Genomic DNA, 24,645 nt, shown 5'->3' on the forward strand with positions numbered 1-24,645 from the left:
TTTCTCCCATAATTCTGCAACAGGTCATGTTTGTACACATGAGAGTGTAGTGTTTTCAAGCTCAGCTCACTACCAGGTAAAACGCCCCAATGGCTCCCCTGTACTACAGTGCCGCACCTGGATTTCTGCAGTAATGGCTGCATCTAAAGCTGACTCTAATCCTCCATCAGCCATCAAGCTGCCCACCAGCAGGTCAATCATGAATCGACGACCCGGACTGATGTTCACTTCGTTGCCTGAAACTAGAAAAGAAAGTTATTCTTCTGCCAACTTAAGTGAGGTGCCATACACGCTCCTTCCCACCTGCACCGCACCCCAACTCCTTGCCCAGACCCACCTGCACAGGGCAGGAGAGCAGAGAGTGCCCGGGCCCGCTCCTCGGCCGTGGGCAGCAGCACGGACCAGCCGCTCTGCAGCACGGCCTGGGCAGCCGCCTGCACAGTGCTCAGCACACCCGCACTGCTGGCCAGCGTCACCACAGTCTGCTTCAGGCTGTTGAGGAGGACGCTGCCCAGACCTAAACCGAGGAGCTCTGGGTCCACCTGGTGGCTAATGGCAGCATGCAACTGAAAGGAAAAAGACAATTTTCACTTAGAACTCCTGGACACAAATGCATTTCAAATCCCTAGAAAAGACAAGTAAAACACAATTTGAAGTGTTTTGGGGATTTTTGTGTGTGTGTGGTGCTGGGGATGGAACTCAGGGGCATTCTACCTCCAAGCAACACCCCCAGCCCTATTTTTTTTATTCTTTATATTGAAACAGGGTCTCACTGAGTTGCAAAAGGCCTCACTAAGTAGCTCAGGCTGTCCGCGAACCATGATCCTCCTGTCTCAGCCTCCCGAATCCTGGGATTACAAGCATGCGCCATCACGCCCAGCTTTAAGTATTATTTAAACAGACAAAATTAACTTTGTAAAACTTGTGTATCCCTTATCCAAAATGCTTACAACCAGAAGAGGATTTGGGACATTTTCAACTTCAGAATATTTGTATATACATGAGCTCTTAGGGATGGCGAAATCCAAACATGAAATCATTCAGGTCTCACATATACCCAAACACACAGCCAGAAGGTACTTTTCTGCAGTATTTCTAGTGAGTGTGTACGTGGAAGGAAGTGCAGGCACACTGATTTTCTTCACTTAGGATGTCATGTTAACACTCAAAGAATTTTGAATTTTGAAGCATTTTAGGCTTTGGACTTTCAGATTAGAGATAGGCAATCTTTTATTTTTTATTTAGTTGGACTAAATTATTTTACCTACAATAGTTGAGAATCCGAGGTATAAGGATACGTTTTAACCCAGCTATGAATACACATGTGGAACAAGAGAGAGGACTGAGCAATGTAGAGCAACAACCTTCACCCACCCGACATCTGCAAACAGAGAGAACAGACACAGTATAGCCAAACGGCTGTTGGAAGTTAGGTAACTGGTTGGGCCTGGTGGCCACACCAATAACCCCAATACTTGGGAAGCTGAGACAGGAGGATCACAGGTTCAAGACCAGCCTCAGCAACCTACTAAGACCCAGTTTCCAAACAAACAAAAGAATGGGGGGCGTAGCTTGGAAGTAGAATGTTCCTGGATGGACTCAATCCACAGTACCGAAATAAATAACCAACCAAACCAAGAACACACAAGAAAACTCTAGGGCAAAACTAGAACTCACACAGACACACAGAGCCAAAGCCAAGTGGCTCTGGGTCTTGGAGGCAGAGTGGCGCATTTGAGACTCAGATCACCCCTCCACGTGGGAACATGAACAGCTCTCAAACTGCCCCAACCACCCACTGAACCCACGCTTCCTTCAGATTACCTGCGTGCCGCTGAGCCACGGGAGGGCAGCGCACTTCCCATACTAGGCTCTGAGGAGAAAGAGGCCTCACTAGAAATCAGGGACCCCGCTGGCATGTGATTTGCTGAGACAAATGGTGCTATCCGCCTAGGCATGGATATCCCAAATAGAGATAAACACCAAGGCTCACTAGGGCCTGTGAGATGCATGGAACACCCTGGAGGCAGACACTGGAGACAGACAGCTAAGAGGAAAAGGGCCATCTCCAGCAAGCTCCCTGAACTAACCTTGTGGTTGAAACTAATGAGGCACTCTCCATCCCCAACCACATGAAGGAGAGGCACCGCCAAAGAGGAACATAACCTCACAGTCAAAATGAACAGGACACTCTCCATCCCCAACCACACGAAGGAGAGGCACTGCCAAAGAGGAACCAACACACGTCTCCAGAGGCGGCAGCCATAAAAGCACTGGAATGAATCCATAATATGTGCAAATTTTTTTAGCTGTCAAAGAGGTAACAGGACCTAGAACACTAGGACATACATGTATGAACGAACTGAAAGCCTTAAAAAAGAGCAAATTCTAGAAATGAGAAAAACAGTTATGAGCACAAACCCCTAAGCTGGAGGTGCACAGAGCCTGGCCAGGGCTCCCCTCTGGAAGCTCCATACACTGGCACCTGCCCTGGTGTGCTACCCTGCTTCTCACTGGGCTGTGGAGAGAGTGAGGCTCCCACCCCACAGCGGCCACCGGGGCATGGCCAGCTAACACCCTGCAAAGCACTGCAAATGCCTTTCGCCTTTTACTTTTTGTGTGGGTGTGTGTGTGGTGCTGGGGATGGAAACCAAAGGCTTTCTACCTTTGGGTACAAACGTGTGCCACCACACCCAGCCTTTTACTTATTTTTAAATAAACAGCTAATTTGGTGATAGGGCCCATTGAGCTAAAGAAAGGATTTGTAAGTAAAGAAAAGAACTGGATAAATCATTCAAAAAGCAGACCAGAAAGATAAGAGCAGTGAAAGACAGAAAGAGATTTAAAAATATCAAAGAAGCCAAGTGTGATGGGCACACTTGTAATCCCAGCATTTGGGAGGCTGAGACGGGAGGATCACAGTTCATAGGCAGCCTCAGCTACTTAGTGAGGCCCTGTGCAACACAGCAACACCCTGTTTCAAAATAAAGAATAAAAAATATGCTGGGGGTATAGCTCAGAGGTAGAATGCCCCTGGGTTCCATCTCCAATACCACACAAAAAAAATAATAAACCAAAAAAGTCATGATACTTGGGATAATAACATGAAAAAATTTAACACATATTTCCTAGGCCTTCTCCAGGGCAGAAGCAGATAAAAGGTGAAAGTGCTTTCAATGGCCAATAGGGAAAGCGTTCTAAAACTCAATGGAGATGTGAAATGGTGGCTTCAATGAGAATGATACTCTTAAGTTATATCAAGTGAAATCCTACCTAGACATATAGAGACATAATGTTTTGGGCTTTGGGGGAGAGAAGCACTGGGGATTGAACTCGGAGACAGCCTACCTCTGAGCTACATACCCAGCCTTTTATGTTTTATTTCAAAATGGCATCTAAGTTGTGGGAATCCTCTCAAAGTTGCTGAGGCTGGCTTCAAACCTATGATCCTCTGGTCTCAGCCTCCCAAGTACTGGGATTAAGACCCTGGGTGTCACCATACCCAGCTGAGACATAATGCTATAAGTTACTAAAAAGCAACAATTCTAATATTTCTCAACAGCAACAATAAATCAAAAGGCAGAAGCACTGCCGGGCGTGGTGGCGCACGCTTGTAACCCCCGCGCTTGGGAGACAGAGACAGGTGGATCGCTCTGGTTCAGAGCCAGCCTCGCTGGCTTAAGAGACCCTGTTTCCAAATAAAAAAATATATAAAATAAGCCGGGCGTAGTGGCGCACGCTTGTAATCCCAGCATTTGGGAGGCTGAGACCGGAGGATCATGGTTCGCGGACAGCCTCAGCTACTTAGTGAGGCCCTGCGCAACTCAGTGAGACCCTGTTTCAAAATAAAGAATAAAAAAATTGGGCAGGGGGTGTAGCTCGGAGGTCAAATGCCTCTGGGTTCCATCCCCAGAACCGCAAAAAAAAAAAAAAATATATATATATATATATATATATAATAGGTCTGGGAGTGTAGCCCGGAGGTAGAAGGGCTTCCAGGAACCCCAATACCACACACACACACACACACACACACACACACACACACACACACACCAAAAAAAAAAAAAAAGGCAGAAGAACAACTTCAAAATAGTATTTTTTTAAAAAAAACAGATAGCTGAGCATAGTGGTGCATGCCTGTAGTCCTGGTACTTGGGAGACTGAGAATGAGGATCACAGGTTCACAGCCAAACTCAGTAACTTAGCGACTAGACCCTCTGAAACTTAGTGAGACGTTTCAAGACAAAAAAAAAGAAGACAGGGTACCTTTTTATGTTTTAACATGTCTAAAATCAGATGCGCCTTATGGACAATGGGAGTATTTCTCTCTGAGGCACACAAAACTGTTGTGTGGCTAGAACAGAGTATCTGACTACCAGAACCGGAAGGCAGAAAGGGTAAATTGCGATTCCATGGTGCTCAGTGAGGGAGGGAGCAATGAAGGGAGGCTGGATCATTTCTGTAGCTTTTCTTTAAGCCTTAAGCATTTGGTGAGAAAGTGAAGGCACTGCTCTAAGGAGCTCACGAGTCGAGCTTTCAGTCCAGACGAGAGACAGGCTAGCACTGGTCTCTGAGCTGGGACTCCTCCCCTCCTCTTCTCCCTCTCCCTCGCTCTCTGTCACCTTTTCTAATCTAATCACCCAGTTATTTCTTCATATACAACAGCAAATCCAGGGCTGTCTTCCTCTGTGAGTACCCAGAAGCTGACTGTAGCAGAAATAACATATCCATATACACTCTTGCCTGTAGGCAAAGACTTCATTTTCAGGATAAACATAAAATAGCCAGACCAAATTTTTTAAGCCTCATTACACTACCCCCGGACAATATGACTTTAAAACACTTCACAAGTTTCATCGGCAGTTCAGCTGGCAGGCCAAAAGTCATGCCTTGGCTGTGCATGGCTCCCCATGAATCCCCACTGTCGACAGCCGCAGGAAGACAGGAAGCACTGGCACCTGCAGTCGGAGAAGATTGAGCGTCGCCACGGCCATGCACTCCTTCTCCTGTGGCGGAGGCCAGTCGGTGGTGCCATCCATCCCCTCGCTCACTTGCCGCAGGAGGAGGTCCAGCTGCTCAAACGTCATGGAGCAGATGTCCACCACAAAGGGAACACGGAGGCCGATGGACCACTCAGAACAAGATGACCAGGCAAAGCTCTACGGAGAGACACAAGAACATACGGTGAGTCTACAAAGCCAGCTGCTGGTCTGCTCCAAAGGAGAGTACAGAGGAGATGCCTCAGGCCGCGACTTATTCATCCATAACCACACAAAGGCATGAGGTCCTCTCATGGCTGCCTCCTTCAGATACTATTCATTTCTATTTTCCTCTTCCAATGAACTAACATCATCTACTCTCGCCACATCTAGAGAAGTAAAAAGGTTTGTTTTTAAAAAAATCTCTTCACTCTGAAAATTACTAACAGACAGGCATTGTGGCACAGTCCTGCAATCCCAGTACTTGAGAGGCTGAGACAGGAGGATCACAGGTTCACAGCTAGCCTCAGCTACTTAGTGAGGCCTTCTGCAACTTAGTGAGACCCTGTTTCAAAATAAAAAATAAGAAAATAGGGGTGGGGGCATATTTTAGAGGTAGAACACCCCTGGGTTCCATCCCCAGTATAGCAAAAAAATAAATAAATAAAATAAAATTGTATTGGTGTAGCTCAGAGGCAGAATGCCCTTGGGATTCAATCCCAAGCACAGCACAAACACACACACAGAATTAAGAGATTTTAACTAGAAATCAGTAACAGAGTTAACAGAACAAAGTCCAAATGCTTTAAAATTAAACAATACTCAGTAATCCACTGATCATAAAGTAAGTCTCAAGAGAAATTAGAAAATATTTTTAACTGAATAAAAAGGAAAATATATCAAAATTTGAGGGTGCAATTAAAGCACTCACTAGACAGAGAAAAATTCTGGTACCATAGAAGAAACGCTCAAAATCAACAAGCTAGGGGTCCATCTTAAGTAACTAGAAAAAGAAGCAAAAGTCAACCAAATCAAGTTGAAGTACAAAGCAATAACAAGCATAATAGCAGAAATCAACGAAATTAAAAGCCAAAACAATGGTAAGTTCACCAAACTAAAAAATCATTTTTTGAAAAGATCAACAAAATTAACAAACCTCTAAAAAAAAAAAACTGACAAAGGAGCTTGGTGTGGTGGGGCACGCTTTTAATCCCAGTACTTGGGAGGCTGAGACAGGAGGATCCGGGTTCGTGGCCAGCCTCAGCTACTTACATCCTATGTAATTTAGTGAGACCCTGTTTAAAAATAAAGAATAAAAAATTGGGCTGGGGCATAGCTCTAAGGTAGAATCCCCAGCACCATACCAAAAAAGAAAGAAGAAAGCAAGCAAGCAAGCAAGCAAGCAAGCAAGAAAGGAGGGAGGGAGCCAGCCGGGTGTGGTGGCACACGCTTATAATCCCAGCATTTGGGAGGCTGAGACCGGAGGATCGCAGTTCACCAACAGCCTCAGTTACTTAGTGAGGCTCTTTGCAACTCAGGGAGACCCTGTTTCAAAATAAAGAATAAAAATATATATATAGGGCTAGAGGTTTCCTCAGAGGTAGAATGCCCCTGGGTTCTATCCCCAGTACCTCAAAAAATAAAAAAATAAAAAATAAATAAAAAGGGCTGAGGGTGTAGTTTGGAGGTAGAATGCCCCTGGTTTCCAGCCCCAGTACCAATTTTAAAAATTAACTTTAAATTCATTCTCATGGAATATTTAAAAAAATGAAGGCCAGACGTGGTGGCGCACGCTTGTAATCCCCGCGCTTGGGAGGCGGAGACAGGAGGATCACGCAGGTTCAAAGCCAGCCGTGCTGGTTTAAGAGACCCTGTTTCAAAAATATATATATATTAAAAAAAAATAGGTCTGGAAGTGTAGCCCAGAGGTAGAAGGACTTCCAGGAACCCCAGTACCACCAAAAAAAAAAAAAAAAAGATAAAGGGGGAAAAAAGTAAAGATACAATCATTAGTATCAGGAATGAAAGAAGGAACATCCTGCAGACTTCAAAAGCTTAGTAAGAGAGTATGAAGAAAACCTTTATAATAAGTGGCACACCTTAGATGAGATACAGCAATTCCTGAGCACCACCCCAACAGAGAGAGACAGCTAACAGGAATGGGTCTGAAGCAATTAAAGAGACCGCATGTAGTTAGAACCCTGGAGCAGGCGTGGAGGTGCACACCTGTCATCCCAGTACTTGGGAGACCGAGACCCTGTTTCAAAATAGAAAATAAAATAAGGCTGGGGGTGTAGCTCAGAGTCAGAACACCTGTGTGAAGCTCACAGCAGTAACATGTGGTTTGATACAACTACAAGACACACGGCCCCCACACAAGTCAAGGATATGTCCACATACTATCAATCAACAACTGGAGCCCAACACAGTACAAAACACCAAACCAACTGCACACTCGTACCTGGGCAGGCCCACAGGCGATCCCCACAATGTGCTTGGTATCCAGGCCTGGCAGGGCAGTAGGCTCGGGCTTGGTCACACGCAGGGTGTCAAAGTGCTGGCACTGGTCGTTGCTCCCCCAGCTGTGCACCTCACTGTCCTCCGTGAGGGCCAGGCAGTGGGTGGAGCCGGCGGCCACATCAATCACCTTCTTCCCTGGGAGAAAAAGGTGCGGGCGCAGCTTCAGGCCTCTGACCTCTGTGACCAACTATCAGGCCAGAAGTGAAGTAATGTTAACTTCTTCAGGATCAATCATTCTTTTAACATTAAGCCCAATTCATCCTCTTTGAGTATCTTATAACTCATCATGTTTTGTCAGCTCTAATTTAAGGCCCACAGCCTACAAATAAACTAAGAATAGGGTATAAAAAGGATCTATTCGTTTTTTCCTCCTCTTCATTCAGAAAGAGAAAAATGTGTTTTTTCAACTGAAACAAGAGGATCGCAGGTTCCCGGCCAGCCTCAGCTACTTAGTGAGGCCGTTTGCAACTTAGTGAGGCCCTGTTTCAGAATAAAGAATAAAAGATAGGACTGGAGGTTTAGCTCAGAGGTAGAACACCCTTGGGTTCAATCCCTAGTAACACACACACACACACACACACACACACGCGCACACACAGACATGAGGCAATTTATTAGAATACCAGGGGACAAATTAGAGCAAGAACTCAAACTTCACATCCTGCATGTGAAATGCAAAGACTGCTTCTGAAATTAGTTTGAAAGATTATAGGACTGATCTGATCCCTGACCCCTGCACTGTTCAAGGGTTCTACTGGATTAGAGAGAATCAACTTAAAGTATCACTTCACAGGAAGCTGAGCTTTTATGAAAAGTACTCTCATGGCCTCTTTCCATCCAATTCTTATAAGAGATGGGTTTGCTGATGGGAAGAACTTGATTTATTAACATTCTTGGCTACCAAAATATTCCCACAAATTTTGACATGTAATTTTAGCGAGGCAAGTCTCTTTGAAATTAACTACTAAATCACATTCTCTAGTCCCAGGTATAACTATCCAAAAGCATACTCTTCATGAGAAAGTTCATTTTGATTTGTGGTTGTTGTTATACTAGGAATGGAATCCAAGACACTCTACCAACAAGCTACATCCCAGTCCTTAATATTTTTTATTTTGGGACGGGGTCTCACTAAACTGCTGAAGTTTGCTTTAAACCTGCAATCCTCCTGCCTCAGCCTCCCAAGTTGCTGAGATTATAAGCAGGTACCACCACACAAGGCTACGAATGAAGTTTTCTTAAAATAAAATCTACTTTTTACCCCAAAAGCATATGACAAAGATTTTCAATATTTTTCCTATTTAAGTAGTGTTAGCAAAGTACTATAATTTTTCTTGTTAGTAAAGCTAACATGACCAACCCAAGGAGTATATCTGAGAAATGACAACAAATAAAGCAGCTGAAACACTACTGCAGCAACAGTTCTACTTGAAGAGCCCACCAGAGGTTAACAAAAACAAAGAAGATTCTATCAGGTGACATAAATACTCCGAGAGTAAGCTGTATCTAATAAATGCATGGAGGAAGCCTATTTCCTTGACTAAGGGGAGGAATTAAGAGGCAACGTACAATAAAGTATTTTCAACTTATCCCGGATGTTTGGAAAATAATGACACCTTATGAACACCCAAGACTCCTAGTGATCAAGGTATCAATATGCTTTACAATACCACTGATGAAGGAAGGAACTGGCGAGTCTAAGTCCTACTTTCACCAAATCACTCCTCCCACCAAATGCAGTCCCAGGCCTGTTTTTGTAAAACCTCATATGGGAATGTAGCCATTCACTTAAAACACCTATGATCTGGCTCTTTAAGGAAAAGGCTATGGCAGGCATGGCATACAGCTGTAATACCAATAGTTGGGAGGCTAAGACAGGAGCATCTCAGGTTCAACGCCAGCCTCAGCACCACAGAGAAGCTCTTAGCAACTTTGTGAGACCCTGTTTCCTAATTTAAAAAATCAAACAGGGCTAGGGTGTAGCTTGGAGGTAAGATGCCCTGGGTTCAATCCCTAGCACCACAGGAATAAAGAAGAAAAGGGAAAAGAAAAATGCTGCCCACCCCTGAACTAGCAAGCACGCAAGGGGTGTCTGATGGCCACTCACTGACCTCCCCCTCTCTGCTTTCCTATCAACTCACCTGCTCTCCATTAGGCTGGAGAGCACCTACGAATGCCAAGCCAAGCAGCATGGAAAACACCAGTTTTCCCTTAAAAAAAATTCTTCCCACAACTCAACATCACTTTTTTTTAGTATTAAGGACTGAGCCCAGAAGCATCCTACCTGTGAGCTTGGTTCTGACCCCACTTCCTGCAGCACATTATCCCTAGGAAGAAGGCCGAGCCACGCTCGGGGTCTTCCTGAACGTGCTGTCCTGGATGCCCACACTGCAGACTGCTGCACGCACACCTGTCTCCTCTCCCTCCAGGGTACACTGAAGCCTAGACATCAACCGTGCTGGGTCTACCTCAACAAGCTGCAATCGGAGCACTTCGGGTGGACCCAAGCCCACGTCCCGCACAGCCACACAACAGGGTGCAATCTACAGTCTGTGGTGGGAGTCCACAGAACCCTCCCATTAACTATCTCGCTGAGCCAGCTTGTGAAGTCATGACGGGGAGCTGCCACCAAAGGAGCGCTCCAGTCAGGAAGACTGAGTGGGTTTCAAACCGAAGAATAAATAAGCTGAGGCACTTCTTCGTGAAGACAAATCACGTTTTAGTTACTACTTATACCTACCAGATGTCAGTAAAATTTCAAATGCTGATATGTCAGGTTAAGAAGAGAAAAATCCCAGACTTTAAAAGGTCCCTCAGGAAACTACCACGGGGTTTTTAGACTCACCTTGCAAGCCTTCCAAGAGTTTAGGGTAGCGAACATGTTCCTCTGTTCCATGCCCAAGCCTCTGGTTGTCTCCTTTGCCCCATGAATAAACTTGACCATCTTTCGTCAAAGCAATCGAAAACTGACTTCCACAGCGGACTTTGACAACGTCCAGGTCCTGGAGCTTCTCGATCAGCTTTGGGGTTTTGCAGCCATCACTGCCACCTCTGCCCAGCTTCCCATAGTCCCCATCTCCCCACGACCACACTTGCCCTAGAAAACACAATGCATTCCAGTAAAAACCACTGTGCGCTTCACTGGAAGCACTTACAGGCCGGGACTGAGCACCAACACACAGATCCAGTCCACCAGTGCATCCAGTGAGCACAGGTGGTTACTGACCAAATGGAATCAAGTCTGTACTTCAGACTGAGAGAGAAGCAACCCAAAAAGGGAAAGCTGAGCTGGGCGTGGTGGCTCACACCTATAATTCTGGTATTTGGGTGGCGGAGACAGGAAGACCGCAGGGTAGAGACCAGCCTCAGCAGGTAGCATGACTCTCAGCAACCTAGCGAAATCCTGTTTCAAAACAAAAATAAAAGAACTAGGGATACAGCTTGGAGACAGAACACCCCTGGCTTCAATACCTAGTACCACAAGAGGGGTAGGAGGAGAAAGAGAGAGAAAGAAAGCTGGGTTTTACTTTAATTAAATGAAATAGAAAGTCCTGAAGCCTACTAGTTTGGGCTCACTAATACCACTTCAACTCGATACTGAACACAAAACAAAACCCTAACCCACAGCTCACTGCTCTAGTTCACTGGCCACCCTCTGCCTAGACTTCTATGCCCACATGCTGGCAGTGCGCTCAACTGTTCCACCACATTAGCTTCCAATTTTATCTGTTAGTGTTACTATGTCATTTGATTAAATATTGCATAGAGATAAGATACAACTACAAAACTAAATAAAACTAACCTGCATACTTTGCATAACCTCAATAAAAGTGAACTGCTAAAAAAAAAAAAAAAAGGGGGTTTTGTTAAATCAGGCATAAGTGAAAGCTATAAAAGACTTCTTTTTTTGCAGGTCCGGGAATGGAACCCAGGGGCATTCGACCTCCAAGATACAACCCCTGCCCTATTTTTTATTCTTTATTTTGAAACCGGGTCTCTGAGTTGCCAAGGGCCTCACTAAGTAACTGAGTCTGTCTGCGAAATGCAATCCTCCAGTCTCAGCCTCCCGAATGCTGAGATTACAAGCATGCGCCACCACGCCCGTCATATAAAAGACTTTTTAAAAAAAAGTAAAATACAATGCCAGGCAGACACGCTTTGTAAGGCATCACAGAGCCAGGTGTGGTGGTGCATACTTATAATCCCAGCATTCAGGAGGCTGAGACAGGAGGGTCACAGTTCACAGACAGCCTCAGCTACTTAATGAGGCCCTCTGCAACTCAGTGAGACCCTGTTTCAAAGCTCCTAACACATTAATGTCACACAGAATTACAAGGACAACATTTTAACATAGCTTAGTTAGAATATCCCCTTGGAGCCGAGCATGGTGGTACACATTTGTAATCCCAGCATTTGGGAGGCTTAGAGAGGAGGATCGTGGTTCATGGACATCCTGAGCTACTTAATGAGGCCATTTGCAACTCAGTGAGACCCTGTTTCAAAATAAAGAATAAAAAAATAGGGCTGGGGGTGTAGCTTAGAGGCAGAATACCCCTGGGTTCCATACTCAGTACCACAAATAAATATATATACACACACACATACACACATATATGTGTGTATATATATGTATATGCATATATATACATATACATATACATATACATATACATATACATATACATATACATATACATATACATATATATATATACACACATGTATATATACCCTTGCCAGGCATGGTAGTCCATGCCTGTAGTAGAGCCTGGGACTGTAGGAGTCCCAGCTGTTCAGGAGGCTGAGGCAGGATTGCTTGAGCCCAGAAGTTCAAGGCCAGTCTGAGCAATATAGCAAGATCTTGTTTTAGGGGGGGGGGGGGGGGAATCTTCCTGGTTCAAAGCTTTGTAAGTCATATATCACTCACTCCTTAATGATTTGTGTGTGTGAGTGTGTGGTAGTAGGAATGGAACCCAGGGGTATTCTACCTCTAAGCTACACTCCCAGCCCTAGTTTTTATTCTTTATTTTGAAACAGGGTCTCACTAAGTTGCAGAGGATCTCACTAAGTAACTGAGGCTAGCCATGAATCTGTGATCCTCCTGTCATAGCCTCCCAAGTACTAGGATTATAAGTGTGCACCACCAGGCCAATGAATATTTAAAAACAAACAATATGTCAAATTTGTTGTATCAAAGACTAAGCAGGTTTTACCATCAGGAATCAGGAGTGGCTGAACATTAGGGAATGTACTGATAACAAGCAGAAACCATTTGGATGTCAATTGTTCCACCTAACTCTGGTTTTTAGTTAAAAAAATAAGACAGCAATAGGAAGGGTGATCACTATCTTGACTTTGGCAGCCTAAGTCCTGGAATGTCCTGGGTTTCTTCATTGATGCCACTGAGACCCATACCCACTTAAAGGTAGAGAACCACCTCAACATGTTCCCATCCCTCCAGGGCAACAGCCGTCAGTCCCTGGAGCAGCTGGGTGGCAGGGTCTACACACGAGTGGCTGGGCAGCAGGGTCTACACACCATTCTCAGTCACAGCCAGGGTCTGCGCATCGCCACTGCCACATGCCACGTCGATGACCTTCAGGCCTTTGAGCCCAGCTACCAGCACTGGAATGGCCTCGTCTTCACTGGAACCTTCAAACAGATACAACCGTCGTCACTCAAGCCCTCTCAGAAGAGGCAGCCTCCTCCTGCATGCTATGCACTCACAGAACAGACATACCGTGGCCCAGCCGGCCATAGTTCCCCCGGCCCCAGGTGTACAGCTCCCCCTCCGCAGTGATGGCCGCGCTGTATGTGCTCCCACATGCGATGTGCACCACGTGCTTCCCAGCCTGCTTCCCCGAAAAAGCAGAGATCACCTTAGGCTCCTCGAGAGGCCTGTGGGAGGAATGGAACAGGTATGGAGACCTTTCTAGGCATTTCTTAGCATTAGCAACGAATTTCACTAACAGGAATAGACCACTGCAGTCAAGATAGTTTTCCTTTTAGGGATCTCAAGAAACAAAGAATTCAAACATTTAATACCACCAATAGAACACAACACCAAGCAGAGTATCCAGCAGGAATATCCAAACAGTATCTATTAAAGATCTGTACAAACTAGGCGTGGTGATGCACACCTGCAATCCCAGTACTTGAGAGGCTAAAACAGGAGGATCGCAGCACAAGGCTTTCATGTTCGAGTGTTTCTGAACCCTGTATAAATAATGTACATCATCCCTCTGCTGTTCTCTTAAGGTTTGGGATCCTTCCCAGAGGACCTAGCAGCTTCCATTTCTACCAAGATATGAACAGGCAACAAGCCCAGGCCTCTTCTCTACAAACGCATAGCAGATGTGGTGGTTTCTAATCGCGTGCCCACCACCCCTGCTTGTGGCTCTCCTCACAGGAAGTAGGCTTGCGAGCTCGCACATCCTTTAGCTTTAGTTTCCAACTAATGCCAAAGACTCCACACCAAGGCCGTGCTCACAACAGCAGAGCATTAAGGCCCATCAGACCATGCCAACTCTGGCCTCTCCATCTTTACAACCAGACATTGCTAACAAACAACCAATTTGTCTTATTTCTTATCTTTCATGGTAATCAAAAGCATCCACCAAATAAGACAGCATCCAAAAACTGCTGAAGAGTGACAGGATTCAAGGACAGCGAGGCCTTCCTGCCTGGAGACAGGGGAACATGTTTGTGAAGGAGGGACAACAGGTGGACTTGCTCTAGAAACAAGGCGAGGTCAGCTGCTGGCTGCTGCTGTAGCTGGGAGAAAATGGGGAGGAGGAGTGTCCTCTGACCTCCACTCGTGGACCACACTCCTGTGCAGTCCTCCAGGTGGGCGCACACGGCACCCTTCCCCTGAGCCCTACGTGTTGGACAGTTGGAGAATACCCAGCCACACTCTGCTTCCCACCCATCGTGGGGATCACCATACAGGAGAGCAAGTCAGTTCAAGAATGAGCTGTTCGTACACAGTGTCCCCGTGGCCCAGCCGTCCGCCGTCCCCACAGCCCCAAGAGTACACCTCTCCAGTGGCGGCCAAGGCCAGGTAGTGGTGACCATCCGAGTGGGCAGCAATTTTTACAATGTTTCTGGATGCAAGGCCCTGGACCAGTTGTGGAGCCTAAAAATGAAAAAATAAGAAGAAAATTAGTCAGAAGTCTAAAGGTAGTAAGAACAGCACGAATCTCCTCATTCTTATGTCTCCCCAAATCAACGTATTCCAAAAAAAGCCTGAGCTTCCTAAGGCTGTGGCCAGCTCTCCAGCCTGCCCATTCCAGCACCAGCAAAGCAGAAGGCCGCCCCCAAGTGCACTCTGTGTGACCAGAGCTAGGCCTGGGGACACAGGCCACTGCTGCGTGAGACACACAGCTCAAGAGGCCTGGTGCCGACCTCAAGGACACGCATGTCCTGAGATATCCTCATCCCTGTGGACCCAACTCCTCCTTCTGTTCCCTACCTGGCCCCAGAACCAAATGAGCTTCCATAAGGGATTGGTTTACAAACAGGAACCATAACTAACCCTGATCTTTTTTTTGGTGGTAGTGGGGATGGAACCCAGGGGCCTTCTACCTCCGGGTTACACTCCCAGACCTATTTTTTATATTTTATTCGGAAACAGGGTCTCTTAAGCCAGCTGAGGCTGGCTTCGAACCTACACGATTCTCCTGACTCAGCCTCCCAAGCGCAGGGATTACAAGCGTGCACCACCACGCCCTGCCTAAACCTGATCTTAACAACTCAAAATCCTGAAATATGATCACCACTGAGATGAACCACGCCTGATAACATACAAGAGCAGCCTGTAGCAGAGACCCGCCCACTGGGGAAAGCATGCAGGCTCTCACCCACAGCACCACTCCTACCAGTGTGTCACTGTTGTAGGCCTGCGTGTACACCCGGCCGTTGCGCGACAGGATCAGGAAGCGCTTCTCTGCACACGCAATCTGCGTGACCCCCAGGTTGGCAAGGCCTTCGCACTGGATTGGGCCAATCACGTTGGCATAGTACTTCCATCCTATTAATCCCCAACCTATAACCTCTTGCAATGACCCCTGTAAGATAAAAAGATGTAAGCACTTGCTTTATAACAAGATGTTTAGAAGTAACACTGAGATACTATAAGCTAAAAGCAAAACAAGAAGCTGACGAAAAAACATCAAAAAAAACTCAGAACATTCCAAATTACCTCAGTAATAGGTAAGATGAAGTGAGTGAGTGGGGTACTGTTATATATCATTTTAAGAGAGCCCATTAAAAAGTAAAAACATGGCCCTTCAAAGTATTTGAAAACACTCAAACAACACTAGGTTACTATTTTGTGCCATAACAGGCAAAACCTAAAAAGCCCAAGCACAAGTCTGAGAGACAAGCACCCCACGGGTGGGACTAACGGGGCTGGGGACTACGGGAGGAGCCTGGAGGTAATCGGCCCCATCAGATGACCCCGCTGGCACACACAGGCGCACGCGGCATGCACGCAGGACACCAGCAGTGTTTGGGTAGGACACCCACATGTTTTGGTAATAACCCACGTGTCTACCAACAGAAGACTCATAAAAAAAGTTTTAAAAAAACAAAAAGATATATCCAAACAAGGCATACTGAGCTGGTTTTAAAACTTAATAGAGGCCAGGCGTGGTGGCGCACACTTGTAATCCCCGCACTTGGGAGGTGGAGACAAGAGGATCACGCTGGTTCGAAGCCAGCCCCGCTGGCTTAAGAGACCCTGTTTCCAAAAATAAAAAAGTATAAAATAGGTCTGGGAGTGTAGCCCGGAGGTGGAAGGGCTTCCAGGAACCCCAGTACCACCAAAAAAAAAAAAAAAAACTTAATAGAGAAAAGCCAGGCGTGGTGGCGCATGCTTATAATCCCAGTACTTGGGAGGCTGAGACAAGAATATCGCGCAGGTTCAAAGCCAGCCTCAGCTACTTAGAGAGGCTCTCAGCAACTTAGTAAGACCCTGTTTCCAAATAAAATATAAAATAGGTCTGGGATTGTATCTCGGAGGTAGAAAAGCCCCTGGTTTCCATCCTAGTACCACAATAAATTAATTAATTAATTAATCTTAAGAGAAAAGCTCTATTAATACTCTCAGCCAGGCATGGTGGCTCACGCTTGTAATCCCAGCATTTGGGAGGCTGAGACAGGAGGATCGCAGTTAGTGGACAGCCTCAACTATTACTTAGTGAGGCCCTTTGCAACTCAGTGAGACCCTTTTTCAAAATACAGAATAAAAAATAGGGCTGGGGGTGTAGTTCAGAGGTAGAATGCCCCTGGGTTCCACCCCCAGTATCAAAAAAGAAAAAAAAAAAGAAAAACAACACTCTCTAGCATACATGTTTAGTAAGAAAAATAAGATCCAGAATAACTGTGACATAAAACCACTGATATGCTCACTCCAGAAAACTGTGAAATGCTGGAAAGGAGACCAGAAAAGGGAAATTAAGCAGGAGGGACTCTGGGCAGACAAGTCGGAATAGAAATGCTAGCAGGTTTTTGCATGGAGTTTTGACTTTTGAACCATGTGATTATATTACTTATTTTTTAAATATGACTATAAAATGAAGTAAATACTACTCATAGTTAAAAAGAAAAAGCTAGCAAAAATCAGGATTCAAAACCAAGATCACTCTGTGTGACCCTGACAAAGTCCAGTACATTCCAAAATTTGGTTTTTTCATGAACACAATGAAGGAAAGCTGTAATGATCAGACAGGACTGTTGTGTGAAGCCCTTAGTGGGCCAACGCTCCCCAGGTATCTCCACACAGCAGATCACTACTACCACTACTCTGACTATATTTACAACATGTAAAACGTAGCTACCTTGTCGATACTGCGATCACCAGCAACACATACCAAAACAGTCTGTGCTCAGAGTGTACAAAAGAGGCTCTGGGCTACAGATATAGCTCAGCGGCAGTGTGTACTTAGCATGTGAGGCTCTGGGTTCGATTCCCAGCACCACCAGAGAAAGAGAGAGAGAAGAGGGGGGAGATGAGAGAGAGAGAGAGAGAGAGACAGACAGACAGACAGACAGACAGACAGACTCTGACTCTGACTCTCCCCTGCAGAAGGCAAAAAGGTCCACCTATGTCATACAGATGAAGGCGAGCCTTTGGGCTCCTGTTCACCTCAGCTTCTCATTGCTCACTGACACCGCCAACACCTCAAGCTGCAAACAGGTTTAGAAACTACACCAGCTGCCAGCTCCACCGCCAGTACAGAAAAGGTCAGTCTTACACACGAACAGAAGGAGAGTCAGGAAGTGCTATCAACTACAAAACATAGCGTACTGCTCTAGGGACTGGGGTGCAGCTCAGGGCTAGAGTGTTTGCCCAGCATGCTCAAAGCTCTGGTTCAATCTCAACACCGCAAAAAATAACTCAGTACTGCTTCAGCACACACCTTATGAGACGTGGGGGAGCTGCACAGAGGAGGCATACAGGGCGTGGCCAGCCGGTCTAAATGCGCCATCACAACCACCGCCGTTTGTCTTAAATCGATAGCAAGTTCGCTGTCTTGTGGAAGAGTAAGGTACCTCAGGAAACTCTCATTGGGGCTCAGAGGGCCAGACAAAAGCTAGATAAAAAAGTAAACAACGTTCAGAAAGGGTGGGGAAAAGTAAAGTAACACAATTAGTTTCTTACCACTCTTTATTTTGGTACTTACAATCATGCATTATCTATAGTTCTCCTCTTTGTAGCCAGTGCACACCACACTGATCGCACACACAGCCATGTATATACTGCACACATAGCTAAACCCCATGTGTGGCTCCACGTGGGTTACTCACACGGCTGAACGACCCTGCAGGCCGGCACACTGCCCCCAGGCCACCTAGAGGAATGCAGAGCAGGCCCTCACCTTGAAAACTAAAAGCAAAAGGCCCCCGTCTTAATCTAAATATTGCCCACTTTGGAGAAGACATAGTTTATTTCCAAAGTAAGTCATAGCTCTAACTTGTCCAAAGGCAGAAAAGCCTCATTGTCACTTAAGAGTGCCAAATAATAGGTAAGTCAGGCCCAACCATGATGAGACAGCTCGCTCTTTCCACAGGACACAACACCCAGCATGGGCTTGTTTTGTTTCGTTTCCATACCGGATGGTGAATTTTTCATAAGGTTTAAAGACTTTACAGAGAAACTGGAAGTTAATTCCAAATACAAAGCAATGACACTAATTTTATCAAGGCAAACAGAGAGTGGAAAGGAGTCTCCTTTGTGTAACTGTCCTCTCCCCCGTTCTTACTCCCCCTGACCCGCACGTCCTCAACAGCCAGGCGTGGCTCAGCAGCTGCAGGCCACAGGACACCAGCCCATGCACAAAGGGCTCGGCAGCCCCGGCCTGACAGAGAAGGCGCGCAGTCCCAGGCAGCACACTGGCTCCATGCCCAGACAGTCCTCCTGCTAAACGCACGCAGCACAACATGAGAAGGCAGTCCATGCCCAGACTGCTGCTCATTGCCGTGGGACGCCCTAAGGGCTCAGGGACGCTCTGTCTCATAAAGGTAACGCACACGTGTCCTCCCATGCCTGCCCCATCTGACCCACTGCTGTCATCACCAAACCCCAGAGAGGATCACAGCAATGGACACACACTGTGGCATGCTCTTAAAAGTCTAACCCCAACGCAACCAAAACAAAGCTGTCACGAAACACGGGGTCCCTGTGATACTTACGTGTGCGTCCCCCTCTGCGTGCGGCGTGTCTTTGCTGCAAATGATGCTCTGAAACCTCTGCAGCAGAGGCAAGAGTGGGGCACGGGTGCCCTGGGCGGACCGCTCGTTGTCAGTTTCCTGCGCCCCACTATCCCACAGTTGAAGCAACAGCAGGATGGCAGACAGCATCTGGCTGCAGAGGAAGATTCATTCACTGGTGAAAACAGCTTAAATTGTTTTGCCATGGTGGGTAAAAGAAAGAGCAAACAGCTAAAGAAAACTGAAGACAGACTTTGGGTATGAAAAATCAACTGAAATCACACTACGAAGACAATCCTTGGCAATGAGACCACTGACTCACTGACTTAGTAACAAACTGTAGCCTGAGACGTCTACCTTTTTCTGTAGGAAATAAGCCAGTAAAACATTTATGTAGTACTTGCTTATTTTCCCGTTTCATTTTACTTATTAGTTTTCCTAGAAATTTTTAATTATATATGTCAAGGAATTCTGAGGCTTCTGCATGCGTGTCACTGTCAACGTGTTTACATTATGATGTAAGCCTATAAAATGCACCAGTCATAGCATATTAAAAGAAAATGGTGAGGCTCATGTTGTATCTCAGCTAGAAAGCACCAGTCTGAAAACTCTCCTGCCCACGAGCCTCATCCTCTTAGCAAGCAGGTGGGCCACGCAGAGCCAGACATGCCCTCGCCCAGCCATTTGTTTTGTCTGTATGATTTACATCAAATAGTACCTTCTATAGAAAAGTTCCAGGATCTTCAAGTAATAGGATTACTCAATTAAGTACTTGAGTTAAAAAAAAACAAAAAAAAAAAACAGCACCTAGATGACTAGACAACAGAGCACAAAAAAGGAAGTGAAGAAAACGTCATTGGACCTTGGCTTTAAAAGACGGGCCAGGGACACAGCGCTCCCAGGCACAACCCACGCTTGCTGCGGCCTCGAGCACCTCAGCAATGCCCAACGAGGCTCAGGCAGGAGGATCTCAGTGGAACCACTCACCTCAGGGTGCCTCTCTGCACAGCCAGCTCCAGCAGGATGGCCAAGGCCAAGTGCTGGTCCTGGAGGGGCACGCCACCTGGCCCCTTGGTGCCTGGAGTGCCATGCACATCCCTGGAAGAGCAGCAAAATCAGGAAAGCAGCACTCACAGACACAGGCCGATACGCAAAGTACATCTCTCTCCCACACAAAGACTATGTATGCTAATGTTCAGAATTGGGTTTCTGAGCCTTGTTACACAAATTACTCAGAGGTCTGAAAGTGCATATTACCTTGTAAAGATGGGTAGATTTTTTTTCTTTTGCAGTGCCAGGGACTGAACCCAGGACCTCACGTATACTACAAAAACACCCAACCACCAAGCCATACCCCCAGTCCTGGTATATATGTATGTACGTATGTACATACATACATACATACATACATACATGGGGGCAGTAACTGGGGATTGAACCCAGGAGCATCCTACCTCTGAGCTATACTCCCAGACCTTTTTAAAATTTTTTTGTTTTAAAACAAGGTCTTGCTAGGTTGTTTAAAGTTTCATTCAATTATTGAGGCTGGCCTCAAGCCTATTATCCTCCTGTCTCAGGCTCCCAAGTACTAGGATTACAGGCATGCATCACCACACCTGGATCTAAAGATTATGTTAAGAGTACTAATGCAGATATTATATTACACTTGAAGACACACTTGAAGTTTTTGAAGCAAAAAACTAAATTGTATCATACTTAAAACTTTTGTAAACAAACCTGTAGAAACTTTTCCAGTTTCAAGGAAGTAGGAGGCTGTACAAGTATCAACATTCCCCAATTTCTAGAAACGCCAGAGAATCTATAAGCAAAATTGTCTCTGCTTATTTTTATCTCTGACCAAAGGCTTATTTTTAACTTTCTTACTCAGTAATAAAAAACAAATTTCCTACACACAAGAGAGGAGAGGAAGTTAGGACACAAACATCACAGTGAACTTTATAAAATTAACTCCAAGCCTATTTTCAGCCCTCCCCCGATCTTACAACTCTGTGCGCCCCTTCTCCAGCACTCAGGAGATGAAGGCACAAGCCATGGACATGGCCTGCAGCCGCCCTGCTGGCTGGAGGGAGGCACAGCACTGACTCCAAAGGACACCTGACAGACTCGCGTTTCCTCTATCTGCTTTTGCTACTGAAGTTTGTATTGAGTAGACACATTTCCATTAAATTTAAGATCATCATAAATGCAGAGCAAGATCAAAGTTTATGGTTTTCCTTGTTATGGTTAAAATGACTCGGGCATGGTGGCGCACACTTGTAATCCCAGTGCTTGGGAGGCTGAGACAGGAGGATCACAGTTCACGGACAGCCTCAGCTACTTAGTGAGGCCCTCTGCAACTTAATGAGACCCTGTTTCAAAATAAAGAATGAAAAACAGGGCTTAGGGTGTAGCTCAGAGGTAGAATGCCCTGGGTTCCCTCCCCAGTACCGGGGATTAAAAAACAAAACAAAACTAAAAACTAAAAAGAATAGCTATTTGCTACAGCTTGGGTTTAGGTTTATTTTTGTTCTTGTTTTTTGGTGGTACTAGGGATTGAACCCAGAGGCATTCTAACTCTGAGCTACATCCCCCAACACCATTTTTTTTTTTTTTTTTTTTTGGTGGTACTGGGGGTGGAACCCAGAGGCTTTCTACCTCTGGTCTATACTCCCAGACCTTTTTCATATTTTATTTGGAAACAGGGTCTCACTAAGTTGCTGAAAGCCTCACTAAGTAGCTGAAGCTGGCTTCGAACCTGTGCGATCCTCCTGTCTCAGCCTCCCCAGTCCTGGGATTGCAGGTGTGTGCCACCATGCCCAGTTGGTTTGGATCTCATATGTCCTCCAAAGGCCACGGTGTTGAGGCTTTTTTGCAGGCCGGCAGCACTACTAGGGGTGAGGCCCAGTGGAAGAAATTAGGTTTCTCCCTCCTTCTCTTGGCTTCCAGCAGGCATAAGGCCAACAGGCCTCCTGCCATGACATACGGTGCTGCCACAGACCCAAAACAACAGGGCCAAGTGATCACGGATAAGAGCTCTGGGAACCAAAACCTCTCCTCCTTTTAAGTTCATTACTCAGGTATTTTGCCAAGTACTGTGTGATAACAGAAAGCTAACACACTACAGGTTTAAATATCCTGGGTTTTTTTGTGTGTGTGTGGTGCTAGGGATAGAAGCCAAGCCTTCACATATGTTAGGCAAGTGTTCTACCACTGAGCTATACCCTGTCCCTGGTATAAATATTTTGATTCTAAGTAGCTGCTTACTCCTGTGCTATCTATCAAGACTTCAAAGCAAGCACCACAATCCCTCAGAAGAGGAGCTCCTATTTATCACCAAGAGGCACACAAGAAGTGCTCACTTTATGCCATATGTAATACCAGTACTTGAGAGGCAGAGACAAGAGGATTTGTTCAAGGACAGCCTTGGCAATTCAGCAAGACCCTGTTTCAATATAAAAATGAAACAGAGGTGGGTACACGTGTAGCTCAGTGGTAGAATGCCCAATAGGTTCAATCCCCAGGACCAAAAAAAAAAAAAAAAAAAAATGCTCACTTTATAAGTGATAGATCATGGAATACCTAAAAAATAATAAATTAAAGAAGCATTTGTCATCTCCTATTCCTTTGGACATGACAGAGCCTATTACAGAAGCACTTTTCATCTCCCATTCCATTGGACATGACAGAGCCTAAAGCAAATCAGAATACCATCACTAGGAGGGTGCGGTGGTGCACGCTTGTAATCCCAGCGCTTGGAAGGCTGAGACAGAGGATCGGATCGCAAATTCACAAACATTCTCAGCTACTTGTGAAGCCCTCTGCAACTTAGTAAGACCCTGTTTCAAATAAAAGACCAAAATATAGGGCTGAAGATGTAGCTCAGAAGTAGAATGCCCCTGAGTTCAATCCCCAGTACTGCAAAAATAAATAAATAAATCACCTGGAAGGCTGGAAATCATAGGGCTGAGGTGCCTGCAAACACAAGTTAAGAAACCACGCTACCAGGTTTCTCAGCTGTTGAGTAGGAGGCGGGAACATCTTTCAAGCACTGGAGCTGCTTCACAGGAGGGTGTGAAAAGAGAGAACTCACCCTGTCACGACGGACTTGAGGAACCTGGTTGCTCTCTCTACTACCTCCAGCCACACAGAAGACACAGAGCTCTCGTCAAAGAGCGAGGCCTCGGGAAGAGCTCGCAGGGCATCCAAGGACTCCTGCAACAGCTCACTGCACAGGTCCGCGTCTTCTCCTGCACGTGCACACACATCAGATCAGAGGCTGCCCGCCCTCAGGCGGCACTGAGAGCTGACCCCCTCAGCGTCCAACTGAGCCTCCCTCCAGCTGAGCAGGAAGACTCCACCATCACCGTGCAGCCCCTCACTTGAGAGACCAAACTCAACAGCTCGCTAAGTCAGCGCTACGTGATGGTCTCAAGGGAGCGGTACCGACTGCATGCCCTTATCTGAAATGCATGGCACCAGTGTTTGGGGTTTTTTTGGGGGGATGTCAGAATGTTTGCACATATGTACTCAAACACTTTAGAGATGGAATCCAAGTCTAAACATGCATTTATGATTCCTATACACCTGATACACATGCCTGAAGGTAACTGTACGTAACACCTTCAGTGTGACTACACTTTTACCTCGACCCACCACATAAGCTCGGCTGACTTTCCCACTGTATCACCATGCCAGTAGTCAGGAAGTTTTGGATTTTGCAACATTTCAGATTTCACATTTGCAGACTGGGGTGCTCAACCTGCACTAACTTCTTAATCTTCTAGAGTAAATCAATGCCAAGGCATCCCGAGGAGGTGCTTTATTTGGAGAGAGGTGTGCTTGCAGACATTTTTTTTCCAGTGGTGATAATGAAATTTGAACCCAGGGTCCTCTAGCACTGAGCTCCATCCTTATTTACTTTGATACAGGATCTTGCTAAGTTGACCACACTGGCCTCAAACTTGGAATCTTCCTGCTTCAGTCTTCCAAGTAGCTGGAATTATAGGCATGCACACTAGCCTCTATTCATTCTGTTTTTTAGGCACAAGTCTGAAAGGCCAAACAGACTCTGCAGCCTCTCATAAACAAGAAAACTCAGGCACAGAGAACCATGGGACCAGCCCAATCCTACCACATGGAGGTAGACTCTGGAAATGAAACTTCCTGGTGTACCTATCAGGGAAACAGAACAGACTGGGCACACATACCTGACCGCCAGGCCCTGCGTAAAAAGGCAAAGGCGAAGGAGAGTGCTGCTCGAGATCCAACTCTGGCGAGCCCTTCTACCCCTCTGCCTGGTGGCCGCGAACTGTAAAAACACATGAAGGCGTGACAACTGGTCAACCATAGGACTGCAAATACTAAATAAGACAAATAATACGCAAGGCTTGTGCCACAATGTGATCAGTGGTTTGCTTTAAACGGTAGGATT

At 45.9% G+C, this 24,645-nt stretch overlaps 1 protein-coding gene across 1 annotated transcript in view; it reads right to left on the minus strand.

Annotated features, from left to right (window-relative positions):
* Nucleotides 1-24,645, minus strand: part of HERC2 (HECT and RLD domain containing E3 ubiquitin protein ligase 2) — a gene marked incomplete at both ends in the record, with an annotated part of 162,678 nt that overhangs the window by 111,300 nt on the left and 26,733 nt on the right. The window contains 14 exons of the mRNA XM_080692883.1: nt 118-242; nt 338-566; nt 4,962-5,162; nt 7,444-7,637; nt 10,348-10,599; nt 13,041-13,154; nt 13,243-13,400; nt 14,486-14,637; nt 15,380-15,568; nt 17,924-18,097; nt 19,197-19,368; nt 20,202-20,312; nt 23,305-23,461; nt 24,422-24,522. Of these exons, the coding sequence (XP_080549009.1) occupies nt 118-242; nt 338-566; nt 4,962-5,162; nt 7,444-7,637; nt 10,348-10,599; nt 13,041-13,154; nt 13,243-13,400; nt 14,486-14,637; nt 15,380-15,568; nt 17,924-18,097; nt 19,197-19,368; nt 20,202-20,312; nt 23,305-23,461; nt 24,422-24,522 (2,329 nt within the window). The remainder of the gene's footprint in view (nt 1-117; nt 243-337; nt 567-4,961; nt 5,163-7,443; nt 7,638-10,347; nt 10,600-13,040; nt 13,155-13,242; nt 13,401-14,485; nt 14,638-15,379; nt 15,569-17,923; nt 18,098-19,196; nt 19,369-20,201; nt 20,313-23,304; nt 23,462-24,421; nt 24,523-24,645) is intronic.

The sequence above is a fragment of the Muscardinus avellanarius genome (assembly GCF_963383645.1).
Source record: "Muscardinus avellanarius genome assembly, chromosome: 3".
NCBI classification, from domain to species: Eukaryota; Metazoa; Chordata; class Mammalia; order Rodentia; family Gliridae; genus Muscardinus; species Muscardinus avellanarius.